Source organism: Eleginops maclovinus, chromosome 6 (assembly GCF_036324505.1).
Source record: "Eleginops maclovinus isolate JMC-PN-2008 ecotype Puerto Natales chromosome 6, JC_Emac_rtc_rv5, whole genome shotgun sequence".
Classification (NCBI taxonomy): Eukaryota; Metazoa; Chordata; class Actinopteri; order Perciformes; family Eleginopidae; genus Eleginops; species Eleginops maclovinus.
In genome coordinates, this window is record NC_086354.1 from 7417688 (window position 1) to 7435837 (window position 18150).

The following is an 18150-nucleotide window of genomic DNA, read 5'->3' on the forward strand; positions in this document are numbered from 1 at the left end:
CGGGGCTTTGTCGTACTTGGCTTTTAAAGTTTCTTCTCGCAATCAAAACACACTGAGCCTTTATTATGAAATCATCACATGTCTGATTTGCATGTTGAATATCTACGTCTATCAGCCTTTGTGCGTCTTTCCCCTTTCTTCTAATTGCCGCTCATTGTAGCCGCTGATTAGCTTCTGATTAGTCAATTGATTTTCCTCAACCATCAGCCACCATGAGTCTTCATAAGTGCGAGCCTCTGGCCATTAGGGGGCACTGCTGCAGAGCCCTGTTTAGGGATCTGCAGCAGTGGAGAGCGTTATGCAAATTCTTCAATTACCTGCTACTTACACTGTGGCCTTGCTCACATGCTGTATCAAAAATCTATTAGCAGCAATATGTACAATCATTATCAGCAATATGTAAATAACTGAGCTAACCGGGCACAAGGGGGAAAAACATAACATGGAAGAGCAACTACACGGAAGAGGTTAATTTATTAATGCATGGAAGACTAGTCAATGTGTGTTACTATGTGGCAGATTTTCTGTATGTGGATATCTTTAGGGATATGTTTGTCTGTATGCATGTTGAAATGTGTGTGTGTGTGAATTGGAATAAGGCAGACCTGAGTCAGAGGCACAAAACAAACAACACACATGGTCTGACATGGCCTCAAGATACAAACAAGAGCGAGGACGAGGCGAAGAAGCTATGCAGCGGGGAGGCTGTACGTGTCGTGTGTGTGTGTGTGTGTGTGTGTGTGTATGTGTGTTTGCATTTCCCATAGCCCTGCATCTTTGGACATGTGTGGGGAGATCAGAGGGGGAAAGAGAGAGAGAGTAATGAAATGCAGAGAGACAGCAGCTGATGATGAGAAGTGGGGGTGAGGGTGGGGATGGTGGGGGCGATAGACGGAGACTGGGAGAGGGAAAGAAATCTTTTTATTGCTGGGGGTCTCCACGGGACTGACAGTAAATAAGCAGTGATAAGCAGCAGGCAGCTTCACTCGGCGCCCTGACTTGCAGGCTGTTAATGACCCAGCTTCCCTCTTGCACCTTACCCTTTTTTCTCCCCGCCCTCTCATAGGCACGTCTTCCTCGTCTTCATCTGTCTGATTCTCTCTGTCTGCCTTCCCCTCCATCTTGTCATCACATATTCTCCCTCAGTCTCATTTAAAGTCCTAACTCCTTCCTCGCAGCTCCCTCTATTGACTCTCTTTCTTCCTAATCTGCTGTTAAACCCCCTCTGCTCGACTCAGACTCCCACCCACCTCCCATCTGACACATCGTTCCGAGGTGAGGACGAGCACCGCAGCATTCTTTTTCCTCGTCTCGAAATGAGCAACCGCGTTCCTTTGCAGCTCCTTTTCCTTCATTCCCCACAGTTTAAACGCTGAGCCGCAAGGTCAAGTGTGTTATATTGATGTGTGCCACAGTATATATCTCTCTCTGTGGTTTATTGCTGCTTGTGTAGGTGTGTGTCTCCGTTCTGTGTATTTCTTCATGTCTATGTGTGTATGTGTGTGTGTGTGTGTGTGTGTAATCTCAGATCAACGGTTAAAGAGATTCAGCCCACAGCAGCGAGATGACCAGCAAGGTCAAGGCCAACTCTGTGGCAACACAAATTGTTACGCTCAGAAATTCCTTCCTTCTCTGGGGGCACTCGGATCATCTCTTCCCGTGTTAAAATTCTTCACACTTCGAAAAGCTTGCTTTGTCCCGAAGAAAATATGAACATATTGGCAGATTCATAATTAACACACCCTTAACAATTGCATGAATGAAGTAAAAAAAATTGCTTTTTTTCCCCTTTTTTTAATGTATTTATTTAGGTTTCGATGTATTGTATTCATTTATTTATTCATTTGTGTTTCGCTTCTTGAACGAGGTGGAAACTCAACTCAACTGCTCATTTTTTAATTCTATTAGTTTTTGCCGATTTAACATGCTTTTCATTAGTTGTGCGTGGATTCCCTGCGAGGCTAAATTAAGTTATTACTTATCTTAGTTTCTGGAGCATGTCAACGTTTAAACCCCCAAGTCAAATGGCCTCTAAGGCAACTAATATCTGCCGACCACTGTTTGTCTTCGTAATATTGACTCATACGTTTCTACCTTGCCTCTGCCAAATCTATCCCATCCAAATCTAGCTAATCTAATCTATCTGTACATTTCTCAGTATATGTTCAGCTAAGCTTTTATGCATTTAATAAGCATCCACATGTAACATATGAGTCATCAGTGCTAATTAACATTTTACTCATAGCATTGCTGTTCTTGTCTATGTCTCTGCCTCTCTTAGAGCTTTTGTGAAGGGATTAAAACAACACAAAACTGCATGAAGGATTCCGTGTTGAAAAACTAATTGTAGAATTTGTTTCTGTCTCTGAGATCGCTGTGGATGAATCCAGTGGGAGGAGGACTGTGGGTTGGAGGTGTTTACTGTATTTGTTTACATATAATTTTCTGCCGGTCTCCCAGCGCATGTTGAATTGATCGACGCAGCATGTTCTTTTTTCTTCTCTCTCTTACCACCCGGTGCTTAGATCTTGGCTCCGTCTTGTTGTTGCCATGCTGCATCCCTCCAAGTTTCACTCTTCATTTGAGCTCTCATTTTTATGATTTTTTCTTCACCTGCTTGTCTTAATGGATGGTTATTTCTACCTCCCTGTGCCTCTCAGTCACTCGCTGTGCTAATTTCTCTCTGAGGCTGTCACTGATTGTGCAGCTCTTGCTGTCTCTGCAACTCTCTTTCTGGTTCCTTTAATACTCTTACTCTCTTGTTGCACTCTCTGCTGTCACTGGCTCTGCAGGACCTCCTTTTAACTCTCCCCCCTCAGTGCTTCCATCTTCTCCATCCTTTCTCTTTTCTCGTTTTTCCTGGGTACCTTGCGTTCTATTTCTTTCTTCTTGTATCTCTCACCATATCCAGTCCTCTCCCTGCCTCTCTGCTTCTTCTCTTCAAAGGATTGGAATTTCTGCTTTACACACCACCTCCAGGTGCAGATTGTTTTTAACGAATCCTACAAACCCAAGGCTGAGAACTGACACCGTGATGAATTCAAACACACTCTCTGTATGCAAAGCTACCTGACTCACACAAGTACTTTTTCACGGAGACGCTCACCAGTAAAAAGACCCCAAAATCATAGCTTTCGTAACATGGTCTTCAGAATACAAATGCCAGTTTTTACAAATCACTGTTATTTTGTGCAGATGGTCTCCATTCTCTGAAACAATGCCACTACAAAATGGAAATATATGAGAAACTTATGGGCCTAAGAGTTTGGAACCTTTTGTACAACTTCGAGTTATCTTAATAATGTAAAGACCAACTCTTTAGAGATAAAGTTTTCACTGTACAGCGGTGAGATATAGAATTCTATGATGTCTATAAGACACTATGACTGACTGTCAATTCACTAAAAATGCAACATTTGGTGTTGCAAAGATCTTAAGTTTATCTACTATTGAGTTTTAAAGGTCACCTATTATGCAAAATCAACCTTTTCATTTCTTTTATACATTATATAGTCTCCCCACTGTGTTAAGAGATTCTGTAAATCTTAGGAAAAAAATCTTCTCTCTCTTTTTGTCCAATTATATAAAAACCTGTCGGAAAATTTGCTGATCAGATTTGGGCCACTTTGTGATGTCACAATGTTTTTTTGGGTTGTGCTACCGTAAGGCAATAACCAACCAAGGTAACACACTTCATCTCCTCCTAGAGCACTATTGTGTATTCTTAAACCAAACATCTCTCAGAGGGACGTGGCCAGCAGCAGCTCATTAGCATCTAAATCTACAGACACAGAATCAGCACTTTTGAAAGAGGGCTGAAACAGAAGGGTTTATGGCATGCTACAATGATCTGTTTGTTATTTCGAGCAAAAAACTTCCGAGACATGTTTTGTATATATCTGAGACCTATAATATATTGTTGAAAAATAGTATAATAGGGGACCTTTAAAGTCTTGCTTCCCTGAAGTGTGTTTGCCTTTTGTTACCTTCCCCAGATGTTGGGACATTTCTTTTTACTGAAATCACCTCGAATCTGAACAATCACAATCCAATATTTAATGTGAGTTGGCAATTTGAAGCCTCCAGAGAAAAAGGGACTTTTGAGAACATTTATTTTACCTTTTTAAGGAGCAACATTTGCATTGATAGATTCTGAATTCTTAAATGAAAGAGGAGTAGCTGTTATTGTTAAAAAATACCTCAACAAAGTAATGTTTTAAAGAACTTCTTATGGAATATTTTTTTAATCCCAACCCTTTTATTTGGAAATATCACATGAGACACAATTTACTATTAAAAGCAGAATATCTTAAAACACCTGAAACATCTCTGGAGGGAATCTTCGTTTATCACAATCAATGTCAATCAAAGTCATTCATCAAGGAGAAATGTGATTCAAGTGTCTCACATGCAAGGAATTGCCATTTTCTCTGTTATTATACTGTAAATGTAATTTGGTAAAGTTTTGGAATCTGAGTTGTACAAAACCATCAATAGAAAAACCACAACCCTGATGTCTGGTTTTAATGAGCCTACCTGTCATCCCTTCAACCTCATCCACATCATCCCTTCTTTCACGCCTCCACCCATTAACCCCTTTAGCCCTGCTTCCCTCACTACTGTCATCCCTTCATCCCCAGCGCCCCTCATCCCTTCATTCCCTCATCTCTTAATCCGACACTCCGCTCATCCCTTCATCTTCACCCACATCCCTTCATCCCCAATGCCCCTCATCTCTTCATCCCTCACCCTCCTCATCCCTTTATCCTCACTCTCCTCATCCCTCATCCCAAACAAACCTCGTCCCTTCATTCACTCACCTCTTCATCCCTCACCTTCCTCATCCCTTCATCCCCAATGCTCTTCATCCCTTCATTCCCTCATCTTTTCATCCCTCACCCTCCTCATCCCTATATTCCCTCATCTTTTAATCCCTCACTCTCCTCATCCCTTCATCCTCCCACAAATCCCTTCATGCCCGCACCCATTTACCCCTTCAGCCCTAAATCCCTCTTATGTCATCCCCTCATCCTCATCCACATCCCTTCACACCTCCACCCATCAATCCCTTCATCATTCACTCACTAATGTAATGTGCCTTTTTTATTTTTTGCAATTATTTTATTTCTGGTATCACAAAACTCTATCTTATGTATCAGATGTGGGCAATTTTATATGTATTAGTTTTACGTCTTCCTTTTTGTGAGTAAGAATGTATGATTATCTGATTTGAAATGGTTTGATTGTTGCTATTGCACAAAAAAATGTGTGTCTCAATTATATTTCTATTTTTTTTAAATGTAGTTTAAGGTGGTTCCTGTGGAAGTAAAGCTGTTCTCTCTGATTTTGAAATTAAAAAGCCATTGAATTTATAGCATCTAATAATTATGCATTCAATCAATGCATCTGAATTCTCAAGAACTCATTTTAACAAAAAATGCAATATATTAAAGTTGCCTAAATGCAACTGGATAAATTCAGCTGCAAGAATACTATGTATAATATGCAGATTAAACATCCTGGAACCCATGGAAAATCAATTGTTTCTTGCATATTTTGGTTACATTTAAAAAATGTAAACCATATTTTTGATGATTATCGAGCTAATAAAAGGTACTTGCATGATGAATTAAATACTCATATAGTTCCATGGCTACTATTTTTAATACACCAACATGTTCTGGACAAGCATACAAGGGCATCAAAACATTCTGCTCTTGCACTCCAATGCATATCCAATGCACCCTGTGCAGTGCATCCTGTTTAAGCACTTACTGACAGACTTCCATTGATGAAAGAGGTTTCTGACAGCATTATTAGACACACACATGTATTTTTCATTGAAGTGTGTGAGTCACTTGTGTAAGGCTTATTAGAAATGAAAGCATCATATCTCAGACATGCCTCCCACACACTGGGCCCCTCTCCCCATTAAGTCGACATTACAAGGGAGGGCTTCTCCGGAGACAGACAGGTAGGAACTCTTACTAGCCATACTGGTAATGAGTGGGTGTCAGGCCCCCCCTCCCCACTGTGCACACACAAATTCATATGAATGTGATTATTGGAGAGGACAGGCAGCTTAGGGAATGTTTGAAATTGAAATCATCTACTATCACACTAAAGGGAACTATTATTCCAGTTGAACTCAGGATGGGAAGGCAGCGTCTCATTACAGCAAGCACAATACCTCTAGCACATTACCTGTGTCATCAAACCTCCTCCTCCTACTGCCTTGCTATTAAAACATAAAAAATACTTGAATGTCTCCTTTCTCTGTCGCTCCTGTTGAGCGTGTGAGTCTTGTTGGCTGACTGTGAACGCCAGAGTCTCCCTCCAGTTGTACTCCTTGGCGTTCTCCCAGTCTCTGTCTTGATGCTGAAATGCGTTCAATTCCCCAAGCTAAAGAAAGGCACCTGCCTCATAACTTAGCGCACTGCCTTTCGGTACTCCATTTATGTAAACATAACAATTCATTTTTGTCTTTTAAACGTTTTCCATGATTGGCGTTCCACGGTGAAAATGCATCAGATGCCTTAATTTAATGAAGAGTGAATAAACTCATGAAAAAGAGAAGTAAGTCATGTAATCCAATGATTTCACATTGTAAGCTGTTATCTGAATACACTATATAAGCTGTAACTGTAACGGAATACAGTTACTCATAATTTGTATTCTGAATACGTAACGCCGGTACATGTATTCCGTTACTCCCCAACACTGTCCGTCAGTGCATGCAAACAATATGCATGGGAGAAACCTTATGGAAAGCGGTCAAACCTCTCTGCTGGTCCAAACACTCTCCCTGCAAACCACACCCAACTAAGCTGCCGCAAACATTTGCATCTGGGTGCCTCATGCTTGGACTGAGTTTCGGGAAGCCGCTTCATTAAGTCCTCTGTACACAGATGGAAATATTGATAAAAAGGAGGAGGCTGGTTCACAGTGAATCGAGCAGCAAATCCGTTTGTCAGAAAACCATCAAACCGCTCTCATCTGATGCGAGTCGAATAAAGAGAAAAAGGTGAGATGAATATAGATCACCTGTTTAAAAAACCTCACTAAAAAGACTCCTGAGGGGTGGATCATTTACAGTCTTATAGGCTTATCTGGTGTCTTTGTGCATATCCGGGTAATTCTAGGTTAATGGGCTTAGACAACATGTTTTATTTGCTATGCTTTGACTCACAGGCAGAGCACAATTCCTCTGCCCACATTACCTGTGTCATCACCTCCTCTCCTCCTCATCTGCCGTTGTTCTTCCTTACTCTAACTACCCTTTAAAAACGTTTCCGTACATGACACTTCTCTCCTTTTCTCTGTCGTCTCACCTTGTTGAGCGTGATGACCGCCTCTTGGTTCACTCCGGTGATGTTGAACGTCTCACCGGTCTCCCCCTCCAGGATGGTGTACTCCAGCTTGGCGTTCTCACCGAGGTCGGCGTCCGCTGCCGAAATACGTCCAATCTCAGCGCCCGGGATGGCCAGCTCGGAAACAGAGAAGGACCACATGCCTGCAAGATAAACATGACAGCACATATTAGCCGTGTTCGGTAGCCCAGGTACACTTTATGTAAACATTAAACATTTCATTTTTGTCTTTTAAACTGTTTCCACATTGCTGTTCCCCTACCTGCGCTGAGCCAATATTTGCAATTTTCAGATAACACAGCATTTAATTTAACAGAACAGAGGATGAAGGAGGGAGATAAAAAAAGAAGAGAGAAAAGGCAACGCTTGAATGCTTTCACATTGAGGTGTTATTAAAAGCCTGGTAAATATGGCCAGAAAACCTGCTGTAAAAAAATAACGAAATTAAAAGGATTAAATAAAAACAGAATGGACAGAGGAGATTAAAGTGAGGCAACGAGTACAGGTAAGTGAAGCTGCTCTCTCTATGCCTTGAAAAACATTTGAACTCCATGACATGAGCTAACTGCTTTTTTTTAGTCCATTTCTTCGTCCAGCTAACAAGAATGAATCAAGGTAAAGCTCTTTCATGTGCAGGGCCGTCATGTTTAAACATGGCGGTTTTACTTTTAGTGCTGGGCCCATTAAAGCAGCACATTATCACAGTGCTTCTGCTGGCGTTGCAGTTTACAGTACACTACAGTACAGTACGCTACACGTCTTTTATGCTTCACCCGCTGCCTTTATCTGATGAAAATATAGAATACATCTGTGCATCGTTGCATAAAATGTACCCTAATTCCACCTAGCACTTTATTTCAACACACACACACACACACACACACACACACACACACACACACACACACACACACACACACACACACACACACACACACACACACACACATACACACACACACACACACACACACACACACACACACACACACACACACACACACACACACACACACAGTCCACCAGCTGCACTGACAAGACTAAGTGTGGTAGGAAAGATAGAAATTGAGCGAGGGAAAGGGTGAGATATCACTATTTGGCACGCACACACAGGACAGACAGGCTCATTCAAACAGAGCTGTTATCGGCACAGCTAAAGCTAAGGGAATCAGATAGACCTGTAAACGCGAGCGGTGAACAACATCGTACAAACACATTGGGCTGACAGAATAAAAGATAGCCAGCACTTCGGCAGAGCAGTATCAGAGGCGGGCACACAGTCAGCTGTAAATCTGACAACATCACAGCGACACCAAATGTGAGGTTATTTCACTTTGAGGATCGGGATAACAGTTCACTCATCATAGCGGTGTCGGTTATCAGGCGGGGTGTTTGATTGTCGTCTTTTAAAAGTCTTGATCATTTTTTTTAAAGCACACAGGAGGTTCTAACAAGTTCTCTACCTGAGGACAAACAGGTCATTTTTTCAAATTCTTACAGTCAAAATACCTTCATGGCATGACCATAATTATATACAGTATAAAGAATTGCAGGACAACTGAAAATCAATTCAGTAATTGAGGATAGTTTTTATAGAAGGAAGAATTGTTTCCGGAGAGGTTTGAATTTTGGTAACTGTGAGTAAGTGCTGCTCTGTTTCTACAAGAGTTTCCATCACACTGCTGACATTTGTCCGTGTCTTTCAAAACACCAATTTCCTTTTTTCAGATCTGTCAACTGCACAAAAGTCGCAGAATTCCTATAATACTGGGGAAAATGTTGTGTCTGCCCCATGCCATCGTAACCTCTCAGGCAGAAAAACACATCTGGATTATTCTGTTATTTTTTTACTTTCATTATATTTTCTTTACTTTCATGTTAAAAGTTCAAATGTTAAAATAAGATTTTTATTATGAACCATTATTATTACTATTGTTTGGTTCTATTCATTACATTTTCTTGTATTTTTTGTACATTTCTTCCCATTTCAAAAATTGTTAGAAATGTTGAATTCCTTATTTATTTATATTTTTTCCTTCATTGAGTACTACATATTGGAGACAGCAAACAAACTTGTAGAGTGTTAACTGCCCACAGGTTGCTTAAATTCCCTGAACAATTACTGAGGATGAGACACTGGGATGCATTCGAACACACGGGGGAGTCAATACAAATGTTCTCTGCGGTGGCAGCGGCACCGATTGGAACTGCTAGATGAAGGTCAGGAAAAAATCATTGTCATGGTTAAACAAGGAAACAGGATGCAAACAGCAGCAGAGGTATTCAGTGTCAAAGTCTGCCCAATGATTCCCTAAAGGCTTGTCTGCACGGGATCTGTAGGAAGAGCTCCGCTTCAATCAATACAGCTTCTACATGAAGGGTTGTGTTTTCCTTTGTTTCACTGATGTCTTATTGATGTTTTACCTGAGTTAATACTTGCGTTTTACTCATTTTTGTACTAAGTTTCACACGTTTTACGAACATTTAACTCACTCGTGTTATTTCAACCCCTATAGATGTCTTACCTTAATTTAAACGCGTTTGAGATTTAGCCATGATTAAGTAGCGCTGATGTGTTACTTACATTTTATTCTTTCTTTGCTTATGTGAAACTCATTTAAGCCACAGGTTTTTCACATGTTTTGATTATGAGTTAGTCACGTTTAACTTGTATTTTACTTATACTATACTCAGATGTCACTCATGTAATACACATGTTTTTCACATGTTTTACTCTCCTGTTACTAGATACCTCACCCCTTAATTTGCGTTTTACCTATGTGTTTACTCATGCCTACACATGCATTTACTTGTATAGGCCTATCTAAAAAAAAAAATTAGGATTTTCTCGTGTATTTTTTTCATGTGCCAATCATGTTTTTTGAGTTGTACTAATGCATTGCTTATATTTTACTCATGCCTTAATTATGCGTTTCATTTGTTACACTGATTTCTCGCGCATGATTCTCATATTTACTTTTTACTCACGTATTACATGTTTCTAACATGTTATGCTCATTTGTACTCACATGTTAATCACATAATCGGATCTTTCACTCTTGTGTTACTCCAACTTACACACGTTCACGTGTAACCTCACCTTTTACCTTTTACATTTGACTTATGTTTATACTCATGTTATGATACTTTGAATCACATTTTACTCATGGTTTACTTATGTGTTACTTTATCTCACATTTACATCACATTTTAACAAGCATACCTATTACCCAAAACATATGTTCACACCTGCCAAGTCTTTTTCTCCTGCTTAAATTGCACTGCTTCAGCGGCTGTGGGCTCTAAGTGCTGCTAAAAACAGGTGACCTGCTCTCAGTACCATGCCTTAACATACCGTGTGAACGCAGTGACAAAGAGCTGAAGCTGCTGCTCACACACAGCCTAGGCAACACCACCAGTGTGGACAGCTTCTGCAGCGATACAACAACACAGAGCCATTTACATGACCTTAAGAGGTCGCTAGTCATCAAAGTATAATCAACAGTGCTTTTCTTATAAAGGTTAACAGTTAAATTACAACAAATATCAGAGGGAAAGTAAACTACAGCCTTTGGGTTTTAGAATGTGCTGCACAGTATAACATTTGTAAATGGAAGGCACATTAACAATTACTGATCAACAATGCACATTCCCACTGAAGAGACAAAGTGTAACCCTGGCAATAAGGACATCCAATTGTGAGATTAGTATTTAATACCAAACAGGATCCAAAGGCTTTTTTGATAAACTATTAAACATCCAACACCATAGCTGTAAAGATCAGTCAGAAAATCAGTAACCCTGTAACATCCCAAGTGAAAAAATAATTATCAAAACCAAAACCAGCATGTTATTGCTGTGGTGATACGGGTATATTTGCATGGACGACTCTGTAGAAATACAAACAGCCAAGATGGATTTGAGGGGATGAGCACACATTCCCTCTAGATCAAGAGGAAACCACAGTGAATCTAATAGCCGTTCTTTAATAACCTGCCCACTATGCTGTTTGCCTGCTATGATCTCCATGTTTACCTGATTGGTCTTTATTAAATGTGGTTTTATTGTCAGAGAGAAATTCTCCTCTTTAAAAAATACAACATGAATCAAATGTGTTTATGGTGGTGTTCCCTCTGTGGCTGTAATAGAGATTTCCTAAATTCTCAATAGAGATTACATAACAGCACAAACGACACAAATTCACCACTGACACTTGAATGGGATTTGTTCTTCATTGTTAAATATGCTCGCTGGTTAGGTGCTAGCTAGCGCTGCAGCATCTCTGCACACATAACAAGCAGTGAGAGTGACAGAAGCATTACGCTCACTGCTGGCCTTATGGCTCTAAAGGGTCGTGAATCGGGGGCCATGCTGCTCTCCAGGCTGCTCTTTACCCACTTGTTCTTTTGTGCTTTATTTCATTTACCTCCTGGTGAACAACTGTTTCCTCCTCCTCCTTTCCCGCCTCTGCTATTTACCCAAGGTGTTAAGAAACATGCTCTCCAGCGTGTTTCCCACTGCCTAAAGTGTAATCTACGGGAAGTAACGATGGGATTCAGTGCACGTCATGTCTACTTCTTGAAAAGTGCTGCTAGTTTTACACATTATTCACCTCCTCTGACGTCCTACTATTAAGGTAATTTGTCATTATTACTCTTTGTGAATATGTTCTTACCTTTTATTTATTATTTTCGCTTCAAGTCACTTAGACTGGTGGTTTTCAGTTCTTAAGTGTTCACAAAAAGCACGTTTCTTCACCTTGATGCAAACTGAAGTGCAAATCTTTTGAACGCCACTAAGATATTTTTGTTTGCAAGTCATCTGAACATTGACATGTTTTGGATAAAAAAATAAAGCCTCCTAGAGAATGTCATTTCACACTTCCTACACTAGCAATCATGTTACATAATCCAAGTAGGTTTCCTGCAAAAACATAAGTGGCGAAACAGGTAGTATAGTGTATGCCATACATTTCAATAAAAAAGGAAATCTTAAAGGCGCCCTGTTATGCTTTTCGGGGTTTTCCCTTTCCTGTTGTGTGTTAAACTCTGTGTTTATTTCCGTGACATAAAGCCATCATTATGTAACACTCGCGCTTCTATTGGCTATTGGTCCAACACATTGTTAAATACTAAGGGGCGGGACATTTCTGACATATTGCTAAGCGGTTGACCAATCACAACAGAGCCGGCCAGCTCCTCGGACCGAGGGTGAAAAGAGGTGCTACAGCACAGGCAGTATGGGAAAAATAAAGACCTTTTTGAACATTAAAGCATGGAAACAGGTCACAGAGGCACAAAATACAAAAATGAAACCTTAAAATACCCATAATAGGTTGCTACATGATCATACAATAATGTTCGCTGATGTGTGCTTCCAACTTTGTGGCAACAGTGTGTTTTTTTTTTCCTGAGTCAACATGACAATGCCTTGTGCGCAAAACAAACTCCATAAAGAAATCATTTTTACAGTTTGAGCTACGGCCACATCTCCATACAACACCTTTGTAATGAATTAGAAAAACAGACTGCAGGCCAGGCCTTTTCACCCAACACCTATGTTACTGTTGTTAGTTTGGCTAGATCCCTGCAGCACGATTCCAAAATCATAGATCCAAAATCTGACACTAGCTGTTCGTGTGTCTATCGGTTATAATATCTACAAGAAGGAAACATATTTTGGCCAAATGTGAGCAATTAATCACATAGTTCATATGACATTGATAAGTCACACAATGACGATGCAAACGCCCCCATGGCCCCTGCAGGGGTCTGCCCAGTGGAAAGGGACAGCATGTGCCAATGAATCAACACTAAATGCCAGTTTATGTTGTGTGACTACCATGCCTACCATCTGGGACTGACAGCAGCAGAAGGCTGAGGCGAAGACAACTCGAACATAAACAGGAATGTTGCTAATGAGACGGCAAATTAGGAAAGTTATTTACAAGACTGCTGTTTCTATTGATATGTGCCATTGTGTTGAATATGGGCACGCCTACGCCGGCACAGCACTTCCTGTCATAGTCTCTCCCTACCACAATCACACGCACACACAAAGCTCCAGCCTCACTCTCGCTCATACTCACTTGTCACACACAGAGAGCGCTCAGGAGGAGAGTGAATAAGGGGGTGTGATACTGGCAAAGTATAGGCTAGACTTAGTCATTATCAGTTTTCAGCTCACACAGTAGAGCAGCTGGCAACACGAGTCATACATCATTTCCACCTGTGATGGACTCGGAAAAGAAAAAGGAGGTAGAAGGGGGGGAAGCTGGTGAAAAGGTAAGTGACCGAAAGAGATTTCAAGCTCATTCAGTTCATAAAGAGGCTCAGAAAGCACCTGGGGGTCGCTGATAAAATCACACATTGGATGAAAATAGAGCGCACCACGGTTCTGTCCCCCGCCTTTGTTCGCACAGGTAAAGCCATTAGAGCGGGCGGTGAGGGAACAGCATGGGTGCTCCAGTTCGATGTTTCTTGTCTCACTAATGCGCTCCCCGTTGAGCCGGCCGTAATTGTGCCACGGAGAGGGAAGATCGAAAGCCCTACGTTTGCCGTATTTGAACACTACTTCACAGATGAGACGTCACTTTCCACATGTGTCGTTCTAACCTAGTTCATATCGGCCTGCACTCATTCCTGCGTGACAAACTCAGAAGGGTTTTTATTTGAACAATTGGCCCAGGCGCTGCCAGTTTTATTATTTTTTTTTGCACTGACAGGGATGAACAGTGCGACGCTAGCGAGGGGATTAGTTGGAAATGCAGTGAAATGACAGGTGGTGAGTGTTAATTATGCAGGGTGGAGTTTAATACAGGTTTAAAAGTGCAGCAAATAAGCTTAAATTGACAAAATGCTGCATGGGGAGGAAAAGGGGGGATGATCTAAAAGAAGAGGTGGACAGATAAATGTTAAATGAAGGAAAGGAAGGGAGAGCGAGGAATGAAGAAGAAGGGGAGAACAAACAGTGTACCTGTGGTTCTGAGAGGGGAGGGGACAGGAGTGGGAATAAAAAATAAAGAGCGTGCGACTCCACCGCGTCTTATCTGAGGCGTAATGTCTCTCGTTGTGGTGGCGGTGGAAAGCACCAGGGTTAGGGGAGTCATTAAAAAAATGTCTACTTGGCTAAAGCGCAGGCAGTGGGTTTGAAAATAGCCTGAATAAAATCTGCATCCGCTTAGGGGGAGTCCATCACACAGGCACTCATACTCAAGAGGGCTTAAGGGAAAAGGCCAGAGAGACGGAAGGCAGGATCAAGGCAAGGGAGGATTTAGGCATCATAACGATTGTTCGAGACACAGAGAGGCAGGGATGGAGATGCGGAAAAAGAGCATTTGCTGTATAGGCAACATTTTTATTCTTCCCTGTCACTACGGGGTTAACTTAGACTGCTTGCGATGAAGCTGTGCCTTCTTCCTCAGTGCTAATAGGGTTAATAATGAAACAGTGTAGATCCTTTTCTTCACAGGCTCCAGGGCAAGCGGTTTAAAACACTGCATGCTGCTGTTGAACTTGAGCAGGCCATTAGCAGTTACTGAGCACTGTTCTAATGCTATAACGAGTAGGAGGATGCCCGAGTCTGTGTGTGTATGTGTGTGTATGTCCATTAGTCCATTAGTATGTGAATGCCTCTTCTTGCATGCTGGTGTGGGCGCACTCAGGTGCCTAAAGTGCAAACACTGCTAAACAATGTGGAGATGGCCAGCCTGCGTAAATCCTTAATCAACCTAAAAAGGACAGACATGTAATGGTAACTTATACAATAGAGCTTTCAGCGAGGGCTTCATTGAAATATTCTTACAACCACATTCTGAATTTAAATTACATCCAAGGTTATGAAGAGAATGCTCCAGCCTTTCCGTGATATTAGGTAGCTAAAAAGCTTTACACGGCCGGACTCTAGAGGGGGACGGACAAAGAGATAAAATGACAAAGTGGCTGAATGACTGACTGGTGTGACTAAGGGAAGTGAAAGTAAAGTTTGGCTCGAACCAGTTAGACTCATCGCTGACATTCTGCGAGATATTTTGAGAGAGAAATGGACAGCTCAAGGGAAAAAGACGAGCGAAAAAATGGGAGAAATACGACACTGGGAGAAAGGAGGAGGATTGTGAGTGAAAGAGAGAAAAAGAAAGAGAGATGTGACTGAGAGCAATGTTTCCAGCAGTGATTTTACTGTCTATTGAAGCAGAAAGCACTAAACTTTAGATGAAATATTAATACAGAGCAAGGGAACAGAGGGATAGTGAAAATAAAAGGATAAAAACCATTGCTGGTATTAGCCACCTCCGTTTTAATTAAGTCACTCCTTTCATTTCATTTCCTTCATCTCTTCTTTGGGCTCCGAAGATGTGAAAACGTAATTAGAAAATAACAATTATTGGAAATTATTGGCTTTTACCTAATTGTTAAAGTTATCACCTTCATCGTTATTGCTCTTTGCCTCCACAACAGAGCATTGGAGCAAGACGGAATTAGTCAAACTGTTTTAGGGAATCAAACGCTCAATTTTCCCCCAGTTGCAGTTGCAGAGCGGGCCGATCCAGAAGGTCGGGTTTAATTAACATGAGGTGTTATCCCAGCCTAAAGGCAGAAGAAGATCTGAACATTGGTTTGAAGATTTGAGAAATGCTTAGTCTTAAGACAAAAATCATTAATTTATGATACTTTAAAGCAGGAGAGCTGCAAGAGAAGAACCAACAAAGAACTCAACAAGACTTAAATGTAATATTCTTACTGGCTTGTTTGAGTAACAGGATTTACACTGATTGAATAAATTATAAGATTATGGGATGTCAGCGGGGTAGGAAAATGCAATCAGGGCCTGTATTTATCAAGCGTCTCAGAATCAGTCCCAGGTGCCGCGCTGAAATTTAACCTAGCACTCAAAACACTTCCGCAAGAGGAGGATTGAGTTATTTATGAAGCTTCCAGCACTTACTTTCAGAAAAGAAGCCTTATTCTCTAAGGGCGAAACTCTGAGCTGTACAATAGAATATACACTGCTCTGGCCAAAAAAAAGGTCACAAGCCTGTGGGGGCAGTGCTATGATCTGGGGTTGCTGCAGTTGGTCTGGTCTAGGTTCAGCAACGTTATGTGCCCAAAGAATGAGGTCAGCTGACTACCTGAATATATATGACCAGGTTATTCCTTTTTTTCTTCCCTGATGGGACAGGCATGTTCCAAGATGACAATGCCAGGATCCATCGGGCTCAAATTGTGAAAGAGTGGTTCAGGGAGCACGAGACATCATTTTCACACATGGATTGGCCACCACAGAGTCCAGACCTGAACCCGATTGAGAGTCTTTGGGATGTGCTGGAGAATACTTTGCACAGTGGTCCGAATCTCCCGTCATCAATACAAGATCTTGGTGAAAAATGAATGCAACTCTGGACAGAAATACATTTTGTGACATTGCAGAAGCTTGTGGAAAAGATGCCACAGCGAATGTGTGCCTAATCAAAGCTAAAGGTGGTCCACCGAGTATTAGAGTGTGTGACCTTTTTTTTGGCCAGGCAGTGTATTATGACATGAAAACAGTTGTATTGAGAGATATCAAAAATGTCCCAGTTTGGGATTAATAAAGTAATTATTATCTTATTAAACATTGGAGGAATAAAATAAAATGCAGGAAAAAACTAAAGAAATGTAAAGTAGTGCAAGTTATCGAGGTTAAATCTTCATTTCCTTTACCTGCGACTGCATACCTGCATTGAATAACGTGTTTGTATCATATTTTATAAAAGGTTATTTCTCATGTGTTCCTACGAATGTCCAGTAACACCAAAGTTGTTTTATAATAGACACCCCACACTGAGAGACAATTTCCTGCATCTGTGAACACAGATTATGGATGATTCTTTATCCCCATGGTAACCAAAGTAAATATTGGGCCATTTTTTTAAAAGCCACAGATCTTTCAAACATTTTGAAACTAAAATTGCATTATTTAAAACAGACAAATCAGGAGAAAACCCATTATGTTTGAGATTGATTTGTCTGTTTGGGCAACAACTATCAAAACATGCTAGCATAGCACACTAACATTTAGGCGAACATCAACTAACAGAAAGTACATTTGGAACTTATTTTCAAAAGCCAAACATTCTGACACTAAAACTGTTTTTTCAGACGGACAAATCAGGACAAAATGAACTGTGTCACTGATTTGTCTGATTTGCCAGTTTCAAAACAAACCCTCAGAAAATATGCTAACATAGCGCTAATGTTTAAGCTAACATCAACCAACATTTGTGAACGCTCTAGCTAACTAACTTTAACAATGCCAAAGGAGTTAGTTTGCTGTGTTTACATCTAATATCAGCAAACAACTATATACAAATACATTTGACCATGTCCATTTGGGAAAGCCAATTTTAATGCAGTTTTTTTACAAATAAATGTAAATTTCCACTAGGTACATGCATAGAGTCTTGATACTTGAATACATAACTGACTCTGTGGGATGTATGAGAATTACATTAGCAACCTGATTTCGCTTTTTTTTTTATTATTGTTTTATGCCTTTATTCAAGGCACATTTGCGAGTACTGTGTCATATCACACTTTCAGCAATTAAATTACCACCTGTTATGTGACCTTTACAGGTGGTCCTTATAAATGATTCATGTCTAATAGCGTCACACTGAGTAGAGGGGAAATGATGAATCATTATCTGAGGAGCTGCATGAGCGATCAAAGTTTGCTTTCTTTTTTATTCTGCAGAAATTGCTGGTTGTTGTTGAGTTTTACAAAGCCACAATTTCCTGTCACTA

The 18150-nt window shown here is 40.7% G+C and overlaps 1 protein-coding gene across 1 annotated transcript in view; it reads right to left on the minus strand.

Moving 5' to 3' along the window:
• LOC134866123 (cadherin-24) overlaps window positions 1–18150 on the minus strand; it is an 86000-nt gene that overhangs the window by 23213 nt on the left and 44637 nt on the right. The window contains exon 5 of the mRNA XM_063886107.1: window positions 7332–7513. Coding sequence (XP_063742177.1) covers window positions 7332–7513 — 182 coding nt within the window. The remainder of the gene's footprint in view (window positions 1–7331; window positions 7514–18150) is intronic.